The sequence below is a fragment of the Musa acuminata genome, chromosome BXJ2-1, assembly GCF_036884655.1.
Source record: "Musa acuminata AAA Group cultivar baxijiao chromosome BXJ2-1, Cavendish_Baxijiao_AAA, whole genome shotgun sequence".
NCBI lineage: Eukaryota > Viridiplantae > Streptophyta > Magnoliopsida > Zingiberales > Musaceae > Musa > Musa acuminata.
The window spans coordinates 19,486,919-19,509,493 of record NC_088338.1 but is presented as its reverse complement, the minus strand read 5'-3'; the positions used below and the strand labels follow the sequence as shown (position 1 = coordinate 19,509,493).

At 39.9% G+C, this 22,575-nt stretch overlaps 1 protein-coding gene across 5 annotated transcripts in view; it reads left to right on the top strand.

Annotated features, from left to right (window-relative positions):
- The window catches only part of LOC135583415 (uncharacterized), a 34,717-nt gene extending 22,330 nt beyond the window's left edge, over positions 1-12,387 (top strand). For 3 of the 5 annotated variants that reach the window (XM_065093757.1, XM_065093759.1, XM_065093758.1), the window contains 8 exons: positions 992-1,849; positions 2,466-2,559; positions 2,627-2,692; positions 2,785-3,642; positions 3,732-6,035; positions 6,126-6,198; positions 11,571-11,716; positions 11,837-12,387. In XM_065093757.1, coding sequence (XP_064949829.1) covers positions 992-1,849; positions 2,466-2,559; positions 2,627-2,692; positions 2,785-3,642; positions 3,732-6,035; positions 6,126-6,198; positions 11,571-11,716; positions 11,837-12,147 — 4,710 coding nt within the window. In that variant the 3' untranslated portion in view covers positions 12,148-12,387. Of the gene's footprint in view, positions 1-991; positions 1,850-2,465; positions 2,560-2,626; positions 2,693-2,784; positions 3,643-3,731; positions 6,036-6,125; positions 6,199-11,338; positions 11,498-11,570; positions 11,717-11,836 lie in introns of those variants that run through there. The other 2 variants (XR_010481820.1, XR_010481819.1) reach the window with 2 other exon arrangements.
- Positions 12,388-22,575: the final 10,188 nt, after the last annotated feature.

The window sequence follows — 22,575 nt, the reverse complement described above, 5'->3', positions numbered from 1 at the left end:
CATATCAACCAAATTAAACATTAACCCATATTATGTATATGTCCAAACCTCTTCCTCCACTGTACCTCTTCCTTCCTCTTCTCCTTTTTCTCTCTTAAAGAGTATGGTACATACTGGTATATGAGTACACTGGTACCGGTCCCTGTTCGAGATTGCAAACCTTGTATATGTCTATATATATGTGTATGATATTCTTTAACTAAAACCTTAAGGTGAGCCAGCCTAGAGTCCCAATTTCTCACTCCTAAAGTATGTCATTTTTTTTATTATCTTTTAAGGAGTTCGTGTTGCAATTATTTTGTTTAATGAATATCATATGCTACAAACATCCTTGTATTGCTTTTCATGCTATAATGTAATAGTTTGAATATTTGAATTACAATGATATTTCCTAATAACTAGAAACTGTATTAAAAACCAGACAGAACTGTGTTATTTCTTCTTGGTTTGAGAAATTCTCAAACTGATATTTATTAATTTGATTCATTCTCATTTACACTCTAACCAAATTGGATGTGCACAGCCTTAGTGATTATCTCAGCCTTTGGTCAACATAATTATAAGGTAATTCCATCAGTTACCTTGCTTTTAACAAACTGCAGTATGCAACCTGGTCCATCATACTAAACATCTGTTGTCTTTGTTTTATTTGTACATCACTCTCTATCTTTTCTGTTGCTGCCTCGATAAGTATATCTGATGCATGTGTTTGAACCTGAAAGGATTTGTTGGATACTTTGGTTCTTTGGAGAATGATGTGAGATATTAGTTTTGTTTGGTTTGATAATGGATATAAGATACTTCTCTAGACAATTTTACTTTGTTGTGGTTTACCATATTTTGATTATAACACTTTTCATGCGAAATCTAAGTAATTTTGGGAAACTATCACTCATGAAAAATGATAGCATTAAATATGATTTTGTTTATAATATTTCTAGATTTTGTAATATTTTCTTAGGCATTCTGACCTCCATGTTATTCGTGTTAGGATACCCGCCCACCAAATTCAGCATCTTCTGGAACCTTGCCTGATATTATTCAGAAAGATATGTGGCGTCTGGATGGATCCCAGGATAAGAAAGAATGGATAAGAAATGCAAGTGATGTAGATTTTAGCCGCCGTTGGCGTGAAGAGGAGAGAGAAACTAGCTTGCTTGGTAGGAAAGAACGTAAAAAGGAAGGAGATCGAGAAACCGAGTACCGAAAAAGTGACCGCCGTCCTGACAATATCCTGTTGAGAGAATCTGCTGATTCTAGGAGTTCACCTTCATCTGACAAGTTTTATGAAGTTCCTAATCGTGGTACAGGGAATGAAAATCGCCGTGACAGCAAGTGGTCATCTAGGTGGGGTCCCGAGGACAAAGAGAATGAAATGCGGACAGAAAAGAAAGTGGATGCAGAAAAAGAAGATTCTCACGTTGAGAAACAGTTTTTTATTGCCAGCTTCCGCCCCTTATCTGGATCTGATTCTCGTGATAAGTGGAGGCCACGCCATCGTCAGGATGTTTATTCCGGTGGGTCATCAGTGATTCGTGCTGCTCCTGGATTTGGGTTGGAAAGAGTTTCCACGGAGGATTCAAATGTGGGTTTTGCTCGTGGTAGGGGTAGATCAGACTCTGTTACAGGATTGCAATTTGGCAGGTCATCTGCTGCTGGCCCTATTGGTGCAACTCCAGTAAATAAAGCGGAGTTCCGGTATCCCAGGGGTAAACTACTAGATATTTATAGGAAGCAGAAGATGACAGTCATTGATGCTACTCCTGTGAGATTTGTAGAAGTTCCTCCGATAACAGAATCTAGCTTTGTGACTCCTTTGGCCTTTGTCATACCTGATGCTGAGGAAGAGGTAATCTATATTTGTATTCCCCATATCTTAGTTCTACCTCAGTATGTTCCTTCTGGCGTTTGCAGCAAAGGATAATCTTTCTGCATCTTGCATATAGATGATATAGTTTGAAGATTGATTTTGCTACTCTCATGATACTACTTATTGTTTATCTGTTTTGTATTACTATGGAATTGTTTGCTCTTGGAAATGGAATTTGAATCATTTTTGCATATGGAATTGATCTTGGTACACATGTGTAACTAGGAAAAGCTTGTCACTTTGGAATTGCCTGTTTCTACATGGTCTGATCAATAATGAAAAGACACATTATGATGTGATATGCATGTGAACTATGATTCCAGTGGCAAAATATTCATCCAGTATATACGATTTTTACTGAGTGTAGTGCCAAGTAACATTGTGAAACATCTGAAGCATGGAGTATGCCTGCAATACTGGGTCCTGCACAGGCAAAAAATTGGTTGGAAGGTGTATTTATTAAGAGTTACATTTATGTTTGTTATTCCTGCTGTTATTTCTCTGGATTTTCTTGCCAAATTACTTCTTTTTTTTGTTGAGGATGATCTTTACAATGAACACATTAATTTAATAACGTTGGTTGCGTGGTGTGAAGGTTCTTCTGAAAGATATTTGGAAGGGGAAAGTCATGAGCAGTGAAGCAAGTTCAAGTTGGGAAAGGATGGCAAGGGATAATAAAATTGGGATAGGTATGCAACATGTCATCAGATTCATATGGTATAGTTTGATTATTGAACCTTGTATATATTTATTTAGGTGATGGAGACAAAACCCTGATTGAGAAGAAACATGCTAGAAGGGGACCTTTTACAAATTCTGAAGGTCATAATAATGCATGTCTTTCCATGTCTTTTTTGAAGCTTTGCGTTGACTTTTTAGATATTACTAAAAGTTGGACTGATTTTTCATTTCAGAGTTGAATTCTGACCATGAAGAACGAAAGGCTGTCAACACTATGATTAATTTGGTGGGTTTTAATGGTTTGACTAAAAAAATTGCAGATCATGAGGTTTTTCATGATAAACCAGTTTCAGTCAGCAATATTACTAATTCCCAGATAAATGATGGTCAGATTGAAGTAGTAAATGTTGATGATGAATCAAGTCATGTGGATATTCTAAAAGATATCAAGTTAGAAGGACAGGATTTAACTGTCTCTGATTTTAATGCTAAGCTACCCGATGAGTCATACCCTTTATTTGATTCATCTTTTGTTGAAGCGATTCCAAGAATCAACAAACTTAAAAGCAGCAAAGCTGAGATGAATCTTTCAGAACAGGGCACTCCTGAGGAGTTGAGTTTATTTTACATGGATCCCCAAGGAGACATACAGGGCCCATTTCTCGGTGCTGATATCATCTCATGGTTTGAACAAGGTTTCTTTGGTACAGATTTACCTGTGTGCTTATCAGATGCTCCTGATGGCACACCTTTTCAGCCACTTGGTGAAGTAATGCCTCACTTGAAACTGGAGTTCCATTCTGGCCCTGATATCTGTTCTGGCGAAAAGTCCGAACCTTTGGATGCTACAAGGAGTGACCTGGAGTCTTGTATCCCTTCTTCCCATGATACTGGTGGTTCTTCCACCACAAACAATCAAAGAAGGGCGCTATCATGGGATTCTCTGGATCATCATGGAAAACATGATGTTCCTGAAAATGAAGCTTTCACAGATCCCAACAAAAACAGTTTATCTTTCCCTAGCTCAGGGACCCCACCAGGTGCAACTGGTGGACACATCTTTCATGATCTTACTGGGCGAGATGCAGAAGGTTTGTATACTTAAAGCAGTTTGCCTTGTTTTTTTTTTCACTTTTATACAAAGATTCATGATAGCTGAATAAAACTTTGTTTTATACAGTTGTATTGTACAAAGGTAGGTCCATGAGTGACATGGGGAAACAATCAGGAAAATTTGCTAATGACCACATTGCTCTATCAAGGTCCCCTAATAATCATCACTATATGGTGCCAGAGGCTGGAAATACTAGTTTTGCCAGTGAGCACATTCCAAGAGAGAATAATTTGGATCCTTTTGGATTATTGTGGTCTGAGCTAGAAGGAACTCAACAGAAGCTTCCCCTTTCATCAAATATTGCAGGGTCTGCTGAGAATTTGATTGGCAACTGTGATTCTTCAAGAAATTCCTTTCCATTTGGCCTCAATCAGACGCAGTTCAATTTGATCAGTGACTTCCCTATTGCCAACAATTCATTGTCCAAAAACTATAGAAGGAGCAATAGTTTAAATATAATTCCTGATATGTTTGATGCAAATAACATGTCACAGATTGAAGCTGAGTCAAGCCACTTTGGCTTAGAACAGCGCCTACTCTTCCAACAATTACAGATGAAAGAACTTCAGCAGCAATGTTTACTGGCCCATCAAAATGCTGAGTTCAGTGGTACACTTTTGGACCAGGTGCATGGACCTATGCACCAACATCACCATGTTCATCAACAACCTGTGGAGGATCTAGAGCGTATGTTGAAATTTCAGTTTGAGCAGCTGCGACATCTTGATATGTTGCAGCAGCAACATCAACTGCGTCAGCAACAGACACAACTGCATGAGCATCAGATTCAATTGTTACAACATCGTCTTCATCATGAACCGCAACCACAACAATCCCAGCAGCAGATGTATCTTGAACGTCTGCTGCATCGGCAATTACTTGAAGCTGGTTTTGGAACATCCAACATTGATCCTCATGGGATAAACATGTTTGATCAGGTTCGCTTTAGACAGCAGCTCTTGAAAGAGTCACAACAGTCTCACAACCTTTCACTGCATCATGACTCAGCTATAGATCAACATATCCAAGCAAACTTAGGGCTGAATATTCAACGGCAGAGTCATAATGGTTTATTGGATATTCTATCCCATTCCAGTCAGAGGCAGGTGCCTCCTATAGAACAACAATTTCTTTTAGGGCTTCAGCTGGACCAGCTTCAGGCACAACTGTCGTCCCCTGCTTCTACCAAGCTGTCTGCAATGGAAGAAGAGAGACACATAGGGGGGGTTTGGTCAGTTGGTGAATCTGGTCAGTTTATCAGGACTGCACTTGGTCCACACCAGGATTTTTCTGCCAGATCTAGCCAATCAGAGTTTATGCAGGCAGCAAAGGGACCATTGTTTGAGCAGCGCAGTCATGTTCAACCAAACATTTTGTTTCATGAGAGAATGCAACGAGGGCCTTATGAACAAGGGTCACATCCTATTGACAGGCTACATATGCATGCAGGTACTCCTGGTCCGAACTTGGAACTCATTAATGCCTTAGCACGAGTACAAGGACTGGATGCACATGAGCATCTTAATCATCTGCATACTTCTGGTGAGGTAGGACAGCTTCCTTCTAGTGTACACTCTCATCAGAATCAGATTGCTAATGATTTAACTGGTGCAAGCATGGATGTGAGTGAGAGGCACTGGTTTGAACCAAATAGGCAGCTCTCAGCTGATTTAATGGAATCCCATTTGAAGCACTTGCCAATAGAAGCAGAAAAGAAGAGGGGCATTAGCATAAGTCACTCTGTTAAGGACCCAAATGTATGGGCATCATTTGTAGGAAATGATGGAAGTTCAGGACATGAATTGAGAGACTTGCTCCATCAAGAAATGCTTCTCCAATCTCAACAGCCACTAGGAGTATATAGCACTCCATCTTCCAATGAGCATGGGGACTCTTCTTGGCTCTATTCTCAGCATGGTCCAGAGCATTCCTTTAATCTTGACATGGATAGAGTGGGACTTAGTGGTTCTATGTCTGAGGGTTCTCTTTTTTCTGAAGTAAGACAGCCACGAAACGAGCAACTGATCAACAAAAATCTGGAAGGTAGTGCTAATGACATTGAGAGCAGTAGAAGGCCCAGTTTGAGATCTGGTTCTGCAACATTAATTGAACAGAAACATTTTCTTTCAGATACGGATTATATTGAAAGAGAGAAATTTGTGACTTCTTTGGGTGATGCTTCCTTGCAATCATTTGATTTCTACAATTTAAAGGAGGTGGAAAATAGGAAGATGCAGGGTCTAAAGGGCAGTTCCAGGACTCAATCAGCATTGAACATGCAGGACAGTGGGGTTATGCAAGCAATAGGTGGAGGTCATGAGGAGGTTAATGTTGACAAACTTTTTAGGCATGATTTATCTAGCAAGGCTGGTAATGTGATCTGGCAATGTTTTTATTCTTGAGTTAACTGCTTGTCCCCTTTGGCAATTTATGTAACTATGAACTTGATGTATTATGCAGCCAGAGGTTTGAGCTTCTACAATTATGAAACAGGGACTGATAACGCTCATATTGAAGGGATGGGTAATAACATGTAAGGATATTCTTTCTGCTTTTGTGAAAAGAATAAGAATCAGATGAAATCTTTTTTCGTGCTTTGAAATCATGATATCTTGATACTGTTCTTTTTCACTATCTTATTGGGTACTTTTTGTTTGCTTTTCTTCTTGATAATAATCCAACATCATTTGGATAATGAATGGTTTGTGCATGGTTTTTGTGCTGCATGAATTTACTTGAATTTAATTCATACACCATTTTTTTATCTTTTCTAGTAACCTATACTATATTTATGTGTATCTTCATATGCATGCACACATGGACTATTGTTCTTACCAGTGTTGATCATTGCGAAGGATGAAGCTACGACATTGAGGTCACTAGTTCAGGAGTACCTATACTATATTTATGTGCATCTTCATAGGCATGCACACATGGACTATTGTTCTTACCAAGGTTTTTAATTTCGTACTGTACTGGTGTCTCGAGCTTTGTTCGGTACGGTACAGTATGGCGTACCGAGCGATACACCTTTTAAGAAGAAACCATCTTGCATTTCGAGATGGTTTCGAGAGACGGAAAGGGATTTCGAGAGATGAAAAGAGAATGCGAGAAGGTTTTGAGAGATGGAATAGGGGTGATGGCAGAGTGGGTGAGGATGCGGCGGGTCGCCTCCGTCCCCAGCTCGAACTTATCCCTCGTGAGGCACTCCGCAATGCTCTCACCACAGTCGGATCTGGTGGGGATCTAGCTCAGGGAAAGCTCATATGCTGCTGCCCTCAACAACTGAGGAAGAAGACCAAGATGACGGCGGGAGCGAGAAGGGGAAGCAGTACTCCAACCTAGGCCAGTACCCCTTCCTTCGTCGTCGATCGTGACCTCCCTGACCACAGCAGCCACGATCCCTCCATCCCCTACTGCTCCCGACGGAGCGAGGACTTGCCCCCTACTGCGTTCCGCCCGATGGAGCGCTTCATGTCTCGCCACGTCCAACACCCTTCTCCATCATGCCTTCTTTGTCCAACGAGCGCCACAGCCTCATCTTCCTCATCGTCGTGCTCGTCCTTCTGTCCGCTACTGGGTGGTTCGTGTGCCGGTCAGCTGGTAGATCGATATGTACCGCCCGTGTCAGATGGTATGGTACGGTATTCAAATCCGTGGTTACTAGTGTTGATCATTGCGAAGGATGAAGCTATGGCATTGAGGTCACTAGTTCGGGAGGATCCTTTAGTTCTTTAACAAGAATGTCTTTACTAACTATCAACTCTTTTGTTTATATTCACATTTTTTATCAACTTTCTTCAGGAACTTTGTTGCCACTTTGAAGTCTCGAAACAAATTTGGGATGGGTTGGATTCAGGTCCACTACCATTTATAGGATTCTAGTTCATCTCTCTATTTGTTTGTGTATGGGGAGCTGAGCTTGAACAAGCAAAAAGCTGTTTGAACTTGTCTCAGTTGAAAAGAAAGACATGGGATTTGATCAAGATTGAAGTCGTCCAAATTCCAAGGTGGTCACTGGTGGTAACCCCTTGAATGTAGGTTGAAGGTCTCGGCACAGAGGTGGGTGCTTAAGAAAAATTATTATAAAATAATATTAATGCATATATGCATCTTAAAATATACAAATATTTTTAATGTAAGTCCTTTGAAAGCGTTTATGTTAGACAGACCTCCCTGCATTAAATTTTCAGTGGAGATCACATAGGACAGTAATTAAGATCTGTTGTTTCATATTGGACATTTTATCATAATCCTAAGACAGGTTTTGACTGACGATTATACTAGAATTACCCACATAAATAAAAACAGAAGAAAAAGAGCATATTAAAACAATTAAGATCCAGTGACATGCATCATGTATGGAAACATAAGCATAATACTGAGGATGTAGTGAATCAATATTCATTGTGATTATTAATTTTTGCTTTTAGTTTGACCAGCTACCTTTATTTCTCTTTCTTTGTACCTTCTCTCTATATTCCTTCTTAGTTTTCTCTTCTATTCCTTGTTTGTTAGTAGAAAGTTCTTTCCTTCTTGCTATTACTATCATTATTGCCCTCCACAATTTGATTTCCTCCTAACTATAGGCATCCTCTTCCTCTTTCCTTGGTATGGTAATGTATACTTGTTGATTGCTATTGCTTTTAAGCCTAGAATGCCTTTGAAATACTATCATTTGTTGCATTTTGAAAAGAAGATGCCATGCAATTTGAAACTGAAGCAGTAAATAAAAAGGATGTCTGAAGAGTTCATGATATGAAGATGTATTCTTGAATTGGAGGATCTTGAGAAAGGCCTCAGGATGAGAAACCATGTTCAATTTACCTGGAAAGCACTCTCACGCCTTTGAATCATTTTTATATTCATTTGAATGTCTTTATGAATGAGATGGTAGGCTAAAGCATGTGATTGCATAATTTCATTGTTTAAAAAAGGGGTGTAGAACTCACGTGGACTAAGGTAGCTTGGAAGCCTTTTAGATTTGCACATTAGATCAGTTGAAATTGGATGACCTCTTAATTTCTAACCAATTTCCTAATCAATGACTAGCTGATTTGTTTAAGCACATGCTAAAATATTGTGAGGTTTAAAGTGTAGTTAGTTTATCTATGGGCTTTATTATCATTATCCCGTCACCATATAACTTTCAAATTCATTCAGTTCTATTCACTTCACACCTTCTGCCGATGCCTTAATTTTTGAGGATATCAAATTATCAATAGGATACTAACAAGAAGTTATTTGTGAATCTCAGTATCAATAAGCTAAAGGCTTCTTTTCTGATTTTCTGTAGTCCTACTCAAAACAATTTCTATTTCCTTCATTTTCCTTGTAATAGCAGCCTTGTTGTTGCTTCATCAAAGTCGGCAGATGCAGCAACTGTTGCTATGTGGTTCGGCCACTGGTGTTGTTGCAGTTGTAAAAACCTATTTACGTTGGTGACAGTTGTTGCTACTATTGCAATAATAACGTTGGCTGCTGTGACTAGATGCCCATGATTGTGCGGCTGCCAGCTAGGTAATCACCTTCTGCAGTTGATAGTATCTAGACTTGCTGCCTGATGCCTAATATATATTATAAATATTACGTGATTTTATGACATGTTACATTAGGAATTATCATCTATTCTCTCCATTTTCTTTGTTCTAGGCAGTGCTAGCAGGTATCATGTTTCAGTATATGATCCATGTCAGTCTGTTTGCGAACCGGTATTGGCACCAGACCAAGATTTTACATCTTGGTTTTGATGTACCATTACAATTTGCCAAAAATTTATGATATGAAATGACCTACGAAATAAATGGATTAGGAAAGAACAGTGATAGAAGAGACTTCATGAGAAAACATACTCAAGAGGCAGGTTATTGAGGACCAACTAATATTTCACAAATGCAATGTAGGACTAGGAGAAAATATCGGCAAGCTATCGAGGGTAACTCATTCTTTTGGATAGAATGATCCATTGGTCACTTGGATTGTGGTGATTCTGGTGAATGAGAAGATGAGAAACTGTTACATGATAGAGAAATCCCTTGGCTAGAGGTGAATCTTACTGCCTTTTAGACATGTGCGATGACAACAACGTCAAAGCAACAAGCTCTAACTATTTGGGATCAGTGTTTTCAAAGGATGCTTCGGCGCTCGCTTAGGTGCTCGGGCGAGGCGAAGCCTGAACACCTTGCAGAAACCGTAGGCGCAATGCTTCAACTAAGCGCTACTCGGACACTTGCTCGAGCCTAGGTGCCAGGTGCGGGCGAGCACCTGAGCCAAATTTGGTTGGGTTCAAACTTTGGTTTGATTGGACTTATAAGTTAGTTCAATCAAACCAACTAACATAGTTACTCTAACACCGTCCAACCCCCTCCCTTGCCCGACCCAATAAAAGAAAACAAAGGTGAAATGAAACCCGCCATCGTTGGCAACCTCGTCCAATCACATTTGCTGGTACAACTTGACTATTGTCGTTGTAGCTCGTCCGCCACTGCAGTTTGTCTAAACCCTAAACCTCGTCCGCCCTATACCTTTGTCTGATGTTGTAGTAGCTTTGTCCGCAATCGACGGTCACCTCTTCCATCTCGTTTGTTTGCTGCCTTCGCACACTACGATCGTCAACAATGTCATCTGTTGCCTTCGTTCGCCACTGCAGCTTCGTTCGTTTGTAGCTGCAGTTTCATTTGCCACCCTCTGCTTCCCCCACCTTCCTGTTAATTAAATTGCAAACGGATGAGCAGCAACTTGTTTGGTGCAGTTTAAATATATTTGTTGTATCTACAACACCATGGGCAATATGCACGTTGATTTATACATGAAACTACCTTAGCTTTCACTTGATGACGTCTTAGCGCAGCAAAACATTCTTGGTTAGCAAGATGTTTTTGGTCTAACATAGGCCTCCATAAACCTGTTTAGTATATTTCTATTTAGTTGCATATTATTTTAATTATACTGTTTGGGAGTGCCTCAAGCGTTTTGGGACTAGACGCTTTTAAAAATATTGATTGAGATATATAAAAACTCTAAGTCAAGTTAAGAGTATTTAAATCTTTATTTATAGTTTCTATTAAATATTTTTTTGGTCTTCCTCAACCTTTCATCATACTACTAACAGTAATAATTTCACCTCTTATCATTACCACCTCCGTCGGTCTCTGAGCACATGTTTGCACCATCTTCAACATCCTTATTTCAGTAATATAAATCATTTGTATGTTGTTTCTTAATTATCTAACACTTAGATCAATAAAGTATTGCTGGTCTAACAACTGCTTTATAAATTTTTTTTTTTAATCTAAAAGGTACCTGGTGATCACATAAGATTCTTGATGCCTTTCACCAATATAACCATCCCGTTTTATATATGAATAATAGTTTCATCAATCTCTCAATTTTATTGAATAATTGACTCATCCTTATTGGATATGTTCTGTCATAAAATCACTAGGCTACTTATTCTGGGTGGAGTATTGAAAGTTCCATAGTATGGGTGGAAATAGGTGAAGGATTGATGAGACTAAGGAGATGTGGAGAGCATTGATCATGACATAGCTTATTTCTAAAATATATAATGATGATGGATTAGACCATTTTTCATTCTTGTTCTATTGAACATATATTGCTGTTCTGGAAGTTATTCGTTTTGTAAATTTTCTTATTTTTCTTGTTGTGTTTAGGCTGAAATGCCAGTTTGATGATCTGATTAGACTAATAAGTTGATCCGATTCTCAAAGCTTAAGTACGATTCCAAATCATTCCTGAGTTTCAAGCATTGCTTGTTCCCGAGTATGGATTTTGGTGAGAAATCACATAGGGAAATATTCTTCTTTTACTAGGTTGGAATCCTTGAATGTCATATTTTCACTGTTTCTCTTTCACAAATATGTTTATGCTCCTTTTGTTTTGCAGGATTTCTGGTGATATCTCGAAAGGAGATGACAATTCATTCTTAGCAGCTACTTGTGATCCTCATTCTACCTCATCTATAGCAGGATCTGACCTGGCCTCAAAGCAATCTGCAAAGGCAAAGAATCCTACTAATGGATCTTCTGAGGGTATACTCAATTTCTTTTAACCTTTTCCAGTTCTATACTGATCATAGTACCTCTGAAGATTGTCCTTTTGTGTTGTAAATTGATTGAATTTTAAATGTCTTCAATAAAAATGAGGTGCAGGAGGATGTCTCAACTTTGGAGGTAATTCTACATCCCATGTCTCAGAGACATCGATGTCTAACAAGAAAGACTTGAGATTTCGTCGAACCTCTTCGAGCAGCGATGCAGATGTTGCAGAACCTTCATTCAGTGATATGCTGAAGAGTACCAAAAAGACCATGCCTGATCCCGAGTCTCTAGAAGTTGTCTCATCTGGTAAGAGTGCCAAAAAGAAAGGAAAGAAGGGCAGACAGATTGATCCGTCACTTCTTGGTTTCAAAGTCCATAGCAACCGCATATTGATGGGTGAGATCCAGCGGCCAGATGATTGAGTATTGCGCATCTTCCGTAATCACTGTCTAATTGTTCCATTGCAAGGCTGTACAGGTCCTCGTACAGTTTTTTTAAATATTTTAGATAGTTCTTTTTTTTTTTCACAACAGATCAGTTGTAAAGCGGGGTTCATATAGATGAAGACTCACACTGTACGTGGGGATGGAACAAGCGTGCAGATTTTGTATAGACCAACAAAATCAATGCAAATAGTTTCATGAATGCAGCTTCTTTTTTCACCTTTTAGCCATGGTATTTCGCTGGGTTCTGCTTGCATGTCAACTGACCTTTATTCCTGTAAGAAATTAATTGTAGCTCTCTTCTTAACAGGAAGATACTTTCAATTAAGTCTGATCTTCTTAACATGCAGTCCACATATGATCTGTTGCATAGATGATTCAATTCTTGGCTTTCTTCTACTTCAACCATTGCTAGCCTTGGTTTTCATGTCTGCTGCCTTTTTCAGGTGGGTAATGAGAAGGTGCTGAAAGCTAAAAGCTGAATACCACTACAGATCCTGGTAATTCTTGTCAGTTGGTATACTTTTATCAATGTGTTTGGAGCCCCACCCTGCAGATCTGACGGATGAATCCAGCAAGATGTTGACAGTTAAAAGATAGTTTTGGTCTCTTGTGGGCGAGGAAAGCTCAATAGGAGTTTGAATGTCGATCTAGCTAGTTTGTAATGAATATATATTTAGAGGTTTGTAAGTCATTTTTTTCGACACCAGGGTCAGTCATAAAAGAACTAGTTAAAAAGGCAATGCTATGTTTATATAACCATGCCTAGTTGACAGATTGTATCAAGTCCCAATTGATTAACAGCAATGATCATGCATTTATTCTCAATTGTTGGGTTTGTCTGTTTCCAATTTATAGGACCTCGATTGTTGTCGGGTGCGAATTGACCACTTGTCGGGTGCGAGTTGGCCCAACCTTGGGAGATCTGGGATTGGCCTGAAAACCAGTGAGTCTGGTTTCATGCTGAGAACCAGTGAGGCTGGCCATGCGTGAGAAGCGTGCGTGCGGAGGCGAGCATCTCTGGGTACATGAAGGAGCAATGGGAATATGGGAAAAGCCCAGTCGAGCGAGAAGCCCGCGCACCTTAGAAGGTCTGGAGGATTGATTTGGTGCTTCTTGCAAGGAGAAGCATGCGCTCTCCCCCTACGTGGAGAAGCGCACGAGAACTTGTCACACGTACGTGGAGAAGCGCCTGCATGTAAGGAGCACACATCAAGGAGTAACGTGCTTCTCTGGTTAGTCTGATGTTGAGAATAAGCATTTCATTTCTACCGTATCTGCTGAGCGCTTCTGCGTGCGAAGCGTCGAGGAAAGAAAAGGGTCCATATCAAAAGCTGGTCGAGCTAATCTGACGACATGTGCGCGTCAAGATGGATGAGTGGGATGGTGGGTTGAGAGGCGTGCTTTCAGGACCACGACTTCACCTTTGAGATGGTGGATACGAAACGATGTGGCATGCCGCCACAGCTCGCGCTTCCGAGTAATCGAGGATAAAGCAGCAGGGGGTCCATGTTAATTAATAATGGAACGTTTCATGCTAAGCCTCGAGCAAGTACGTACATAACTACGGATATTGTTGATCACTGATTATATACGATCTAGTATAGTTTGAGTCAAATTTCAATTTAATTTAATTGGAGTTTCAGTCAAATTTTAATTTGATCCCGATCAAACCAAACAAAGATCAAATTCAATCTCAAGCAGCTCAAAGACCGGATTTAAGTATAGATCAACTCCAAAGTCCTGAAAGCATTACGACTCCAAGTCTTAATATAATTAGGACTTCACCTCTTTCTCAGCTATAAAAGAAGGAGGAGAACTTCATCTAAAGTATCTCAAATCAATCTAAGTCGTGCTTTCTCTCAAGAAGCCAACCGATTCTAAGCTGAGAAAAAAAAAGAAGAAAGAGAAAAGGAGGAGGATAGCAGCAGCGCCCTTCCTTCTATCCAGCTTTCTAGCCGGCATATGGCAGCTTCCTACGTGAGAGCAATAACAATAGTCAAATAGGAGATAAAAAGGAAGAAAGCCTTCTGATGCATACTGATGTTCCAGTATATACCGTATTAATGTACTCATACACCAGTATGTATCATACGTAAAAACATCCAAGTTAAATCTAGCTTACTACTAAAAATATTTTGAAATGCTTAAAGCATGTATATTTGCTCGTCCACGATGAGCATATTCCATGTGGGTATGCAGTTAGATTTATGGTCGTTATTACATTTTTAAGGAATAATTTAAATGTTTTTAATTTTCCAGTCAACATCCAAGATAAAAAGACCATTTATTTTATCGTTTAGGCAGAGATTAGAAGAATAGAAAGGTTCCATTTTTGCAATTATGCACGTTGGACTCAGTTTGATTAATAATCATGTGGATTGTCTGTTCAAGCATCTCCACTTACGTCTTCTGAAGTCTAAGTACAAGTTGGTCATGCAGCATGCCCATGCAACAGCAATTCTCTGCATTTTAGAGAGAGGTGAAAATTGTAAGTGATATTTGTGCTTCTTATATCTGGTGATATGTTGCATGTTGCCTTCAAAGCAATGTGAAATGACAAAAAATGATTAAGGAACGACGACATCATGAAGCGATGTTTGCTTGTATAGCTGGAGCCGTAGGAAGACATAATCTTCTACTAAAATTTTTTGCCATTTTGTCTTTGTCTTGTAGTTCCCTGTCTACTTGTTTTATTTTAGAGGTGCCCAATACATATTTTGGGATCATAGGGGGAGGTCGACCATACATAACCTCATAGGGAGTATATTTTGTGGATGAATGATAAGTTATATTATACCACCACTCAGCCCAAGGAAGTCACTTTGTCCACTCTTTTAGTCGATCACTGGTGAAGCATTTGAGGTATGTCTCCAAGCATACGTTCACCACTTCAGTCTGGCCGTCGGTTTGTGGGTGATATGCCGCACTCATTTTCAATTTAATGCCTTGCATATGGAATAACTCTGTCCAAAATCTATTCGTGAAGATCCTATCACAATCACTTACAATAGATCTCGGCATCCCATGCAATTTTATAATATTCTCCATAAAGATTCGAGCAATACTAGAAACAGTGTAGGGATTACGAACAATGCAAAAGTGAGCATACTATGCAAAGCAACCCACCACAACAAAAATTGTACCTTTTCCTTGTGATGAGGGAAGCCCTTTGATGAGGGCACTTATGATCACACATCAAAATTATTCCGTCGGTGACTTTAACATCAAACCTGCTATAATTCTCAATAGGTAAAGCCGTCGGGGTAGCAATCTTGCTGTTCATAAAATTATTAGTACTCCTAGTGTCAGTAAGAATGATGATAGGTTGTTGCTTCAGAAGTCTTCCCACTTTTATCGTTTGCGGGTTCGCATAATGGGCAAGGGCATGCATTGTAATATCAATCAGCTGCTGTTCTTCATCTGCGACCTCTTCCTCATGCTCTTGGACCTCCTCCTCCATGTCTTTAAGAGGTTCAATCAGTAGGAGGTGGCCCCTTTTGCAGTGATGATCATGGTTCCATGACTTGTCGCAATGCTAACAAAGACCCTTTGCTGATCGGTCATATAGTTCTTCTCTTATCAATTTTTTTGGTAGCGAAGGATGGCTGGGAGTAGATGGAGCTTTATATGCCATGGGCCTAGGAGAGGTTCTTATCTTTTGAGTATCATGGTTGAGCTGTTCTTCTTATATTCGGGTGAAAGAAATCACACCTGTCATGGTACGGGGCTATCGCTCCTTAACCTCCCCTTTTATCTCTGGATTGAGTCCTTCAATGAATGTTCCTAACAATTGATGGTCGGTCCAATCACGAGCAAGGTAGGATAGCTTCTTAAACTTGGTTTGGTACTTCTGAATCGTAGAGATTTATCGTATCTTTGTGAGTTGGGCATCGATATTTTCATACTCCATAGGTCCGAAACAATTTAGCAGTGCGTTCTTAAATTGATTCTATGTCGAGCTCTATGATTGTATTCCAGCTAATTGTACCATTGAATAGCATCTCCTTCAAGGTGGGTGATAGCAATTTCCACCATAGCATCATCCGACGTTTAGTAGTAGCGAAAGTAACATTCGGCGCGTGAAATCCACCCTGCCGGGTCTCCTTCTTCCCATCGCAGGAAGTCCACCCTCATGCATGGCTGAAGCATGTCCAAGGGCTATCCCTCCTTCTATGGAGGTCTCTCTAATTTGGCATCAATTGTATCTTGAGAAGCTATAGCATATACTTGTAGATCAGAGATGTCCCTATCTTTTTTTATTAATGGGTTAATGGCATGGGGTGGTGGAAGGTTAAGAAAAATTGAAGATCACGGAAAGGTACTGTAGTAGGTTTTCATGTTTAAAGTGTAGCAATTTGGACATAAAAGTTCAGTAGTTTATATTAAGAATTTTTTGATGAAACGAAAGGAAAATCTGTTGTTAGGAAGTGTCAAAGATGTCGTAAAAATTTTGTAGAGATTTGGATAGAAAAAATGCAATAGCTGTTAAAAATTAAACAAAGAAGATAGAAAGATAGAAATTGTAGAAGAAATTATGAAATGTATAAGATGTAATTGCCTAATTCATTTTGATAGTGAGCTCTTGATAGCTATTTATACACACTCAGCAGGGAGGTTATACACATTCAGCATGGAGGATTTTTCTCAACTGCTTAGAGATTTCCTCAATTGCCTTGAGGAAATCTTATCTGCTTATCATGCCCCTATAAGATTGAGCTTCCATCAAGGATGCCGATCTTGGACCGATGAGATGAAAAAAGTTTGCGGGCGAGAGGTTTTGTGAGTGAGTCTGCTAGTTGATCAACTGTATGTACGTGAGAAACATGGAGTTGATATCTGACAACTTGATCTTGCACGAAGTGGAAGTCGATGGCAATGTGTTTCATGCGGGAATGGAACACTAGATTAGCACATAAGTAGGTAGCTCCAATATTATCACAATATATTGTAGGAATAACTGTGGAGTTGACGTTGAGTTCCTTGAGCAGATTTGTGACCCAATTGAGTTCAGCAGCGGTAGTGGCGATGGCACAGTATTCAGCTTCAATTGTAGATCGTGCAACCGTCTTTTATTTTTTAGAACTCCAACTGATTAGAGTAGCTCCAAGGAAGACAATGTATCTTGACGTAGATGTTCTATCATTAAAGTTCCCTACCCAATCAGCATCAGTAAAGGCATGGAGATGGAGTGAAGTATTTTTGCAAAGAAAAATGCCATGATTAAGAGTCCCTTTAAGATACCGCAAAATTCGTTTGACCGCAGACCAATGCGTAGTAGATGGTTGATGCATGAATTGCGATAATTTATTGACAGCAAATGAAATATCTAGACGGGTGAGAGCTAAGTATTGTAAGGAGCCAAGGGCTTGTCGATATTGAGTCGAATATGTAGCAGGACTTCCATCACATAATTTAAGTGATTCACTGGTAGAGAGAGGAGTTGTAACCTCTTTCGCATCCTGCATGTTTGTCTTTGATAGTAAATCTTGAATATACTTTCTTTGTGATAGGAAGAGACCTGAAGATGTAAATGTTGCTTCCACTCCTAGAAAGTAGCTTAAAGTTCCTAGATCTTTAAGGGAAAATCGATCGGCCAAGTGCTTTAGAAATGCCTGAGTCTTCAAAGGATCATTTTCCATGACAATAATATCATCCACATATACTAAAAGATATATTATGTTTCTATTGTGCTGGCAAATGAATAACGAGGTATCAGACTTGGAATTGATGAAGCCAATTGAGGTAAAAAAGGAACCAAGCTCGTTATACCAAGCCCTTGGAGCTTGATGAAGTCCATAAATAGCTTTTTGAAGTTTGCAGACATGCCTCGGATATTGAGGATGAACGAAACCAGGAGGTTGCTGCATAAAGACATCTTCAGTAAGTGTCCCCTGTAAAAAGGCATTATTAACATCCAATTATCGTATGTGCCAGCCCTTTGAGATGGCCAAACTCAGGATAAGACGAATTATTGTGGGTTTAACAACGGGACTAAATGTCTCTGTGAAGTCGACACCAGGTCATTGATGAAACCCTTTGGCGACTAGACATGCTTTATATCTAGCAACGGATCCGTCTGAGTTCCACTTAATTCGAAAGACCCATTTACACCCGATGATATTTTATGTGTGATGAAAGGATACTAAGGTCCATGTAGAGTTATAAAGGAGAGCATCATATTCGTCACACATGGCTTTAAGCTAGTGAGAAGATTTTTGAGCTTGAGTGATTGTAATGGGTTTACTAGCCTCAATGGAGGAACTTGTTATAGCATGTAAGTCAAGGACTTGACGTGGTTTGAAAATATCACTTTTGGAGCGTGTTGTCATTGGATGTCTAGGGGGGATAGAAGTGGTAGATTGTATTGGTGGTATAGCCGAGGGTGAGTCATCGTCATGGATCGGGTCAATCGTCGGCACGACAATGTCACTAGGTCTAGGAGAAGGTAAAGCCAGTGGCAATGTTGCCGAGGGTATTACTTTATTAATAGGGGAAACTTGTGAGGAAGGGAGTGGAGAAATAGAGGGAGTGAGAAGCTGTTGAACTGGAGTAATAGTAGTATGCAGATCTTGAGGGTAAGGACTAGATGGTGTCATTGGAGGTTCGTGTGATGAGATCGGAGGGATATTCTAGTGATGCATGTTTATCGGAGTAGCTTGCATGGTAGGATTATTTTGAAAAGGAAAGACAGACTCCTCAAAAATAACATAACGTGATATAAAGACTTTTTTAGATTAGGGTTCATAGTATCGAAAAACATTATGTTCAAGAGAGTAGCCTATAAAAGTGCAAGGCTTAGATCGTGGTGCTAGCTTATGTGATGCATAGGGACGGAGCCATGGATAACATAAACATCCAAAAACTTTGAGTTTATGAAGGTTTGGAAGCTTGTGGAATAATTTTTCAAATGGTGACTGGTATTGTAAGACTGGAGTGAGCATACAATTAATGAGATAAACTACAGTTTGAAAAACTACTGACCAAAAAGGTGGTGGCATGGATGCTTGATGTAGAAGGGAGAGACCAATTTCAACGATATGCCGATGTTTGCGTTCGGTAGAGCCAACCAATTGAGGAGTATGTGGGGGTGACTTGAGGTGTTGTATACCACAAGCAGAGAGACAAGATATGAGGGCTTGATATTTGCCTCCGCCATCAGAGTAAACTGTTTTAATGGAAGATTGAAAAAAATTCTCGACCAACTTTCGAAAGTTGGTAAATACTGTGGAAACATCAGACTTATGGTGGAGAGGATATAACCATGTATACTTAGTAAAATAGTCTACAAAAATGACATAAAAGTGAAACTTGTCAAAAGAAGGAACTGGGGCAGGGCCCCACACGTTGGTATAAATGATTTCAAATGGTTTAGAGTAAGAAATGAAGGTTGTCCCAAAAGGCAGTTTATGACTTTTATTGCAAAGACAAGCATCGTAATGATTGACAGTGCTATTGATTTTCAAGGTAGGAAGAGAATAACGAGAAAGTAATTTTTGCTGAATAAAAGGGGAGGGATGACCAAGACGACGATGCCATACATCAACCGGAGCTGTGACTTAAGAGTGAGTAGTAGGAAGGGTAATTTGCGAAGCGGATGGCCACTCATAAATGTTGCCTTTGTTCTGGCCCTGGACTAAGGATGCCCCCGTGCTCAAATCCTTGACAAGAAAAAAGTTAGGAAAGAATTCAATTGAGGTATTATTTTGTTTACAGAATTGAGAAACAGAAATGAGGTTTCTTTTAATGTTAGGTACTGTAAAAGTTGTGGTAAGTGAACTAAGCATTAAGGAACCAGAATAAGTAATAGGAATTCTTTTACCGTCACCGACGATGATATCTTCATTTCCGTCATAGTTGTTGTGGATGGATAAGTTTTGAAGATCAGAGGTGATGTGATGAGAGGTGCCCGAGTCCACAATCCAATTAGGTTGGGTAGGAGTTGGAGTAGCCATGAAATTCGTCTGAGGCCACTATGATGGAGTAGGGAGTCTAGGGCGAGACCGATAGACTTTCACGGAATGTCCGACTTTATCACATAGTTGGCAAACGACTCGTTGGTAACTTGTGAATTCAGGATATGACGGTTGAGGATTATGAAAGTTACCACCTTGATATAGATAAGGGGGGTTTGTTCTGGGCCCCATAGGTCTAGGAGGTAGCTTAGCAAAATCGTTGTTGACATGCTTATTGTACTGGTTGCTCTTCCTCTTGGATTTTTGATTGACTTGAGCTATAATAGGTGGTCCGGGCAACTTATCATCACGCTTCAAGTACGTCTCATAGTCGATTAACTTATCATAAAGTTCTTCAAATGATATTGGTGAGTTGTGTGCCCGAAGTGCTACTGCCAGTTCTTTGTACTCGCCTCCTAGGCCATTGAGGATATGGATTAGGACTTCTTCATCATTGAGAGAATGACCTATCAAAGCTAAATCATCGATGATAACTTTGATATTTTGTATATAATCAGCAATAGTACTTCCCTCTTGTTTCGTTTTCATTAGATTGGAGAGAAGTCCGAGCATGCGAGTACGTGAGCGATTTCCCAAAGTTGTTTGTAACTTGCATCATGCTTCTACAGCAGTCGTACATGAGGATATCAGTGGGGCAATGGATCGAACAATGGAAGCTTGAATAGCTTGGAGGATGAGGCGATCTTGACGTAACCATAATTTATGAGCTGGATTTGGCACTGGATTGGGTTCACTTGGGATGTTGATCATTTCAGGTGGACACTAGAGAGAGCCATCAACATAACTTAAGAGATCATAGCCAAATAGAAGATTAGAAAGTTGTGCCCGCCAAGATGTGTAGTTGCCGCCTTTGGATAATTTGAAGGGAATGAGTGCTGCAACATTGATGGTGATAAGACTTTGAGAAGTGCTCAGAGTCCCTGCAGAAACAGGTATAGGAATATCAGAAGAAGAAAATGAAGACATCCTAGATATTTTGTGGTGGTTTAAGTGATCTTTACAAAAGATGTAAAGATATAGGAGGGAGGGAGGAGGAGAAAAGCAGATCGATGCGCTGTAGAGGAGGCTGCAATGAAGAACTGCAGAGGAGGCTGTAGCGATACTGTAGAGGAGGCTACAGCGATGCACTGTAGAGGAGGCTGCAACGATGCAGCGATTGGCAAGGAAGCTGTAGTGATGCACTATAGAGGAGTCTGTAGTGATGGGTGAGGAAGCTGCAGCGATGAGCAAGAAATCTGCAGCGATTAGGTGAAAAGAAAAAAAAATCTATAGCAGTTAGAGTTGCAGAGAAATTGCTATGGCAGAGGGAAGCGGCTGCAGATGGAAGCTGTAAAAACTGCAATCGTTCCTATTGCCGTAGGAAGGCAGTGATGGATGTGGTGGTAAGGATGGTGGCAGCAGCACTTCTCGCTCGAGTGAGATGTGAGAACGAGGAGGAGAGGTCGTTGGCCAGGGAGCAGTTGCGAGGGCGATGGCCACCACGGTAGTGTAGGCGAGGTTCTTGTGAGGGTAGGAGGTGGTCGAATAGTCTTCGACTCCGGAACAGGAAGCATCGACACTGGAGGAGAGGTAAGCAGCAGCACTGCCCTTTCCAATTGAATAGAAAAGAGGAGCAGTAGAAGGCTTCGGCAGAGCTGCCTACATCTGCAAGGAAGAAAGCTCTGATACCATGTTAAAAATTAAACGAAGAAGATAGAAAGATAGAAATTGTAGAAGAAACTATGAAATGTATAAGATGTAATTGCCTAATTCATTTTGATAGTGAGCTCTTGATAGCTATTTATACACACTCAGTAGGGAGGTTATACACATTCAGCATGGAGGATTTTTCTCAACTACTTAGAGATTTCCTTACTTACCTTGAGGAAATCTTATCTGCTTATCAGTAGCAAGATCAAACAAACTGTGCTATGCGGTTGAAATTCTATAGCGCATCTTTCGTCGTAGAAATGAAAACTTTGCGACAAAAAGTTTATGCAGTAATATAGGAACAAATTTTTTATATTTTTGAATAAGGATAACTAAATTGCAATAGTAGTATAGTAGAAAACCCGAACCTATTGCAATTCACAGGGAGATCAAAGGATGATCCGCGGTGGTGGAGATGACGATGGAATTCGACGATGATTTTTTAAGCAATTATGAGAATTGCTTTGGGCGGCTGTAGAGGGCTGATGGATGGCTATGGAAGGGCAACGAGATGTCAAGAAAGCTACTCTGTTACCAAGTATTAGAACCCTTATGAATTCTAAGCTTGGGGTTGATTTCTTTAGGGGATCGATCTCCTTGGAACTCTATAAGGGTTCCTTCCTCCAAGTTGCTACTCAAAGACCGCTAAAAGGATTTATCTATTTCTTATTAAAAGAGGATGAATACATGACTATTTATAGGGCTTCTAAACCCCAACTCCTAATAAGACTCCTACTCAAGA